Source organism: Octodon degus, unplaced genomic scaffold, assembly GCF_000260255.1.
Source record: "Octodon degus isolate 3935 unplaced genomic scaffold, OctDeg1.0 scaffold00022, whole genome shotgun sequence".
Lineage (NCBI taxonomy): Eukaryota > Metazoa > Chordata > Mammalia > Rodentia > Octodontidae > Octodon > Octodon degus.
Window position 1 is genome coordinate 8,374,672 of NW_004524598.1, and position 6,136 is coordinate 8,380,807.

The window sequence follows — 6,136 nt, forward strand, 5'->3', positions numbered from 1 at the left end:
AAAAAAAAAAAAAAAAAAAAAAACATTAAGCCTGCATCCCACCTGTAAGGACTCTGTTCTGTTTGGATGGATCATGGCCATGAAGGATTTTACTCTTGGATGATTTTTTTTTTTTGAGCTGGGGATCAAACCCAGGACTTCACACATGTTAGAGAAACACTTTGCCACTGAGCTTCACTGTCAACCCAGATGAATATAATGTGCAATCAGGATTGAGAGCCCTACACTAAATTGCCATAGAGTTTCATGCATTGAACCTAAATGTAGTCCCTTGGGTAGATGTCTATTGCTGAAGAAGAAAAATAAATATTAGTTTGAAAAATCATTTTAGTAGAAAGCTAAATAGGCTGATTCCTTCTTTATTTTATGAAGCTCAAGCTGGTATTGAACTCACTATGTTGCCTGGGGTTCCCTCATACTCACGTAAATTCATCTGCTTCAGCTTCCACAGTGGTGGAATTACAGGCATGTGCCATCCCACTCAGCTCCAAATAGGCTGATTTGTATGTAAGGTGAGGCTTTAACTCAAGAAAATAGTATCTGTAAATACACAGGCTAGACGAAACTGGGATAAAAGCATTCATTTGTTATTAATGCAAAGGATTACACAAAACAAGAAACAAATGTCTGAGTTCAACCATGTAAGCTCAACTAAGAAGCTTTATGACAAAATTGAAAGGAGTTTCCTTTGCAATGGAAAACTGACTTTTGGGTATCAAGTTAACAAGAAGCATAATATCAACTTGATTGACTTTAGGATTTACCTGAAGGATTGATGAAACACCCTTTTTGGTCATGGCTGGTGGGTCATGGAGATGTGGCCTTGGGATCTAGAGCTGGTTCCTTGCCCATTTCCCTACGGTGTTGTTTCCCTACTCTGGTTCCTGGGCACACAAAAGAAGAACTGTGTTCCACCATCCCCTTGCACCATGACATTGGAGCCTACTAACCATGTGCTGCTAAGCTGAAACTGAGAGTAAAAGTAAAGCTTTTCTCTGTTAAGCTGTAGGTGGCAGGTATTGTCTCCCAGCAACAGGAAAACCACTGAGCACAGCTGACTGTTAAGAGCAGTGGACAAAACAAATGTCATCCTTTGTTCCAGAACTGAGACGACTCCCCAGTAAATTTCCATTGTTTTACTTACAATGGCCAGGGAGTGTTAACATTACAATGGCATTTTGGAAAACACAATAAAAATCAATACAATATTTTTTTAGTGTTTGCAAAATATATCATTTAATATTTGTATATGCCTTTTAGATGCCAGGGATGTTAAAACAATGGCAGATACCTTCCTAACTTGGTACAAGGACAACTTAAGGTTACAAGTCACTCCACCTCTGATCCATTTCCCATGTTGACAGAGCTTTCTAAAGTACAATTGTGTTCTTGTCTCTCCTCTAACTCAGACCTTTGTTGATTCTCCATTACCTCCCTACAAGACTCCATTGCCCACTTCCAGCCTGCTCTCTCCTCATAGCCCTACTGTTTCTTTGTTCTAACCATTCAGTTTATCAGATAGTCCTGCTATGCAGCCTTTGTGATTTTTTTTCTGCTAAGGTTATGCTCAGTTCTCCTAGTTCTGGAGAAACTCAGCACATCTTTCAAGATTCAATTCAAAGTAACTTCAATTTAAAATGTTTCTGTGACCCATCTATACCTTTTGAGCCCACCTGCTCCCAATAACATAGCACCTTACTGTTGGTCACACCTATATATACATCTGTCTAACTTTCCCATTTATAATTTGAGCCCTTTGATGGAAGAGACAGTATTTATCTATTTGTACATTCAATGTTTACAAGAGTAATTGGTATAAAGTAAATATCTACATGTTTTATTAAGTTAAAATGTATGAAATTATTGAATGAATGAAGTTATCTTTTCATCAGTTAGCTTCCTTTGACATTTTTATCTCTAGTAACACATGTATATATACACTCCGGAAAGAAAAGAAAGGCAAAAGGTAGCCAGAGTGGGCGAATGTGATCATTCTGTGTCGGTATGGCTGTCTGTCTTTCTTACCATTGATGTTCTGTGTCCAGTGGATGAGGGCATAGGGGAGGGGCTGTTTTCCCGGTGCGGCAAGTCCACGCAAGAGCTATTCAGAGAAGTAGAGCTTCTTGAGTCACTGTGCAGCTGTCCCTTCTCAGACACCCATCTGGAAAGAAAACTAGCCTTGCGACTGCCTGGGTAAGATCTTTCTATCCAGACCCCACTCTCTCTCACACTGCCATCACTGTCTCTGCAGTGACGGTGCAAATCGGTGACAGGTTCACCTGAGGGTGCCAAGTCCGGGGATTGTTCGCACGTTCCTAATTTATAGGATGGACAGTTTCTAGAGGCCATTACCGTCTTTCCGTTCTGTAGACCAGAGGAGGAATTGTTTGGTTGCTGTCCCGGGTGCTGAATGTTGGCATTGCCATTCTGGAGGCTTGGGCTGTGGAACTGGAGCTGTCCGCTGTGCTGATCCATCTCAGGCCATTCTTTTTTGCTATAGGAAAAATCAACCTCAAGTTGCCTGGGCTGTGGGATATGCCACATGGTTTTAGACTTTGGAACATTGACGTGGGTGACCTGATGTTGGTAGTTGTTGGCTAGAAGTAAAGAAGTTCTTTCAGGTAAGGAAGAGCAAATCGTACACTGCTGGGTCCCTGAAGACTTCAAATGGAAAAGAGGACCTCTTTCATTCTCAATGTCCCCACTGCTGGATTGATCATAAAGTGCCCTCATGATTTTTCTGATGCCCAGATGGAATATTTCCAGTATATTAAGTAACAAGGAGATGGCTGCAATGCTGTACATAAAGAGCATGAAAATGGTCTTCTCTGTGGGTCTAGATACAAAACAATCCACTGCATTGGGGCAAGGAGGTTGGGTGCATTTGTAAAGGGGTTGTATCTGAAACCCATACAGAATATATTGGCCTATCATAAACCCCACTTCTAGCACAGATCTGGTCAAAATGTGTAAAACGTATGTACGCAGCAGACATCCTTTCAAAGGGACTTTATGGATCCTCTTCTGCTCCTCCAACCTCCTCAGTTCCCTATCTATCCTTTGTTGCTCCTCCAAGTCAAGCTCTGGATTCTCCATCTGGGCTCTGAAGTGTGACTTTTTCCTCTGTCTCTCTTTCTCAAAGTCTCTGAGTCTGTAAAGGGCATGACCCATGTACACCAGAGAAGGAGATGACACAAAGATGATCTGTAAAACCCAGAATCTGATCAAAGAGATAGGGAAAGCATCATCATAGCAGATGTTGTTGCAACCTGGTTGCTGAGTGTTGCAGGCAAATGCTGACTGTTCATCATCCCAGACATCCTCGGCAGCCACACCAAGTACCAACATTCGGAAGATGAAGAGGATGGTCAGCCAGATTTTCCCCACGATGGTTGAGTAGGAGTGAACTTCCTCTAGAATGCCACCCAATAAGTTCCAGTCACCCATGGTTAGAAATTAATGCCTGAAATATACAGAAAGCACTGAAGTTAATATACATATGGACATAATGTACAAGAATAAGAAAACATACTTATAAACATAGTAGGGATTTTTTTTCAGCAAAATTATCAAGGGTTTCCAGCCCTAACATTTCTGATCCATGGTGAATGAAATAAGATGTGTCCAAGGAATATCAGTTTAAAAAAAAACTGATGTGTTTACTTCTTACCCTCTTCTAGTCTCTCTCACTGTTGCCTGTCATTCCAGGCAGGAACTGATTCATTAACACAGTCTTTATACTTTCACAATGTGATCTCATTCCACAGTTTTGTTTATTTTTCAACTTATAGGAAATGCACTTTACCATACATCTAATATGATCTTAAATAAATCTCAACTCCTCAGGAATTTTCCCCTAACCACCCCAAGTTAGTTATTTTTCCTTTCCTAAGTTCTTACAACCATTCATCTGGCACTGTGTTTAGATGAGTTTTTTTTTTTGTTTGTTTGTTTTTGTTTTTTTGTTTTGTTTTGTTTTGTTTTTTTTCACGCTCAACTTGGGATAGCTTTATTCTACAGTTCAAGGAAAACATTTTGTTCTATATAGGCTAGTTTGATTAGAATTTGTACACTTCCTTATTCAGTTACATATAAAAATGCGTATGGAGAAAACGTGTAAACGGGTGCTGGGATCTGCGTACAAGATCAAAGTCTATAGCAAAAGCCGGTCCTTGTCACAGTGTTTCCGGCTACCTTGACCCTATCAAAGTGTTACATTTTTTTTTCAGTGATTCTAAATTTCATATAAAACTCAGCTTTTGTTTTCTTCTGTTTCAAGATAAATACACTTTTTCTTTAATTTTTTAATTATATAAGAAATATAAGGACCATAAAAATTCCTGCATTTGGTTAGTTAAGACAGAACCATGAAATTCTCTCCAAAGATCTACTTTAACACGTTATCATGTGTTTTCTTCTAAAAAGTTACATATATTTTTCAGCAAAGATTTATGATTCATAAGAACTTTAAAAAAAAAAATCACCCGTCGTATTTTCAAGCCTTAGCATGATTTTCAATTGCTCAGAAATGTAAGAACATATTGATGTTACTTGATTTTATTGACCCATCATCTGTCTACTTTTCTGTCAGTAGATATAATTTTTCAAAACAGTAGTCAACTCTCATTCTGTTCTGTCTTTCAATATCATCAACCTTTTCAAGGCAACGGATATTGCACCTTGTACCAAAGAGTGTTTGAATTTCAGAATCTGGAACATAAAATGGTGGGCCTCTGTGTTTGGTTGGATCGTAAGAGAAAACAGACAAGAGGTAGAGAAACCCTCTTCTCAGTAGGGACAGCACCGCATCAGTGTAGCGTCCACGGTCACTGGGGTTCACAGCGACTAATGCTCCTCGGTCCCAGATCCTGTCAAATTTACCAATATTTGCTCTGGGAAGATCGAAAATGCTGCAGCAGTACAGTGAGATGTTCCCTGAAGAACTCTTAAATACTTTTGCTCCAGGAATTTCAGGGATCGGTTCTTCTGAGTAAGAAAGTTTCTGCTCCGTAAAAAACTCGCGTATCCCAAGTTCACTGATTTCGACACCAGCTACAGTGTGTCCCAGGTCTGCGAACCACTTCATCTCCACTGCTTTCCCACAAAGAGGAAAAAACACTCTCAGTCCTCTCTTGCCTTGAAGGAATGTGTTCAAATGCTTCTTTAATAGCTGATGTCCTTCTGCTTGATGAAATCCAATGTCGCGCTTCACCCACTTGTCTTGCCACTCTTCCAGGGTCATGACATGACTCTTCTGTGCCTCGCCGTCAGGGTACTCTTCAGTATCGAGGGAAGTCCTTGACTCATTCATGGCTTTGCAGATACTGCTGTCTTACAGGCAGAAACCTCCAATGTCTCGCCGATCGCCCCACTTCCAGCCACTGCCCTAGATGAGTTTTGTAATGTTTGTGCTTCATGGGCCCTTACCAGATGGCAACTTTTTATAGCATCTTCATCTTCCTAGAGAGAAAGTATCAATATATAATAGCTAATTGAAATGAAATATCTTCTCTGTTTAAACTGTGGCTCCTTGATTGTATCAGCGAAATAACTACCTATAGGAGAAGCAAAGTAGAGCCTCATGATATATTATTTATGGCTTTTAAAGTAATATAAAATATAAATAAGTAATTCTGCCAAGGAAGCCCTAAGGAATTGGCTCAGATCAGGATAACAGTAAAGATTGGGCAGACACAGAAACAATAACAAGGGGCCGGGGAGATGGCTCAGTAGACTAAGCACTTGCCTGGCAAGCACAAGGGCCTGAGTTCAATCCCTGGTTCCGAAAAAAAAAAAGAAAGAAAGAAAGAAAGAAAGCAAGCAAGCAAAAGAAAAAAAACAATAACACCTATAGCTCATGGTTATGTTCACTAAGTTACATCTGGGACATGATATCTTCATGGAAATGTTTGATAACTCAGAAGGAAAGTGACTAGAAACTGCTACTCTATCAATGGGATCTAGGAAAAAATTAACACATGGGTGCTGTGAAGAGTTTGCTTGGTTTACCCTAAAAAAATTATGTTTTTCAAGATTTGTTGAAGTTAAATACTTGGTAGGTAAAAGATTTCTAAGAAGTGGAAAATTTCCAGATATAAAAGATTTAGAGAGGCTGGGGAGATGGCTCAGCGGAATA

The 6,136-nt window shown here is 39.7% G+C and overlaps 2 protein-coding genes across 2 annotated transcripts; both read right to left on the bottom strand.

Annotated features, from left to right (window-relative positions):
- Positions 1-1,989: 1,989 nt before the first annotated feature.
- Gja10 (gap junction protein alpha 10) lies at positions 1,990-3,447 on the bottom strand. The gene has a single exon (XM_004649000.2). It carries the CDS (start codon positions 3,445-3,447, stop codon positions 1,990-1,992), a length of 1,458 nt encoding a protein of 485 aa, XP_004649057.2.
- Positions 3,448-4,474: 1,027 nt separating this feature from the next.
- On the bottom strand, positions 4,475-5,363 carry LOC101580301 (thiopurine S-methyltransferase-like). The gene has a single exon (XM_012514032.2). The coding sequence runs from the start codon at positions 5,309-5,311 to the stop codon at positions 4,577-4,579; it is 735 nt and encodes a 244-aa protein (XP_012369486.1). The 5' UTR covers positions 5,312-5,363; the 3' UTR covers positions 4,475-4,576.
- Positions 5,364-6,136: the final 773 nt, after the last annotated feature.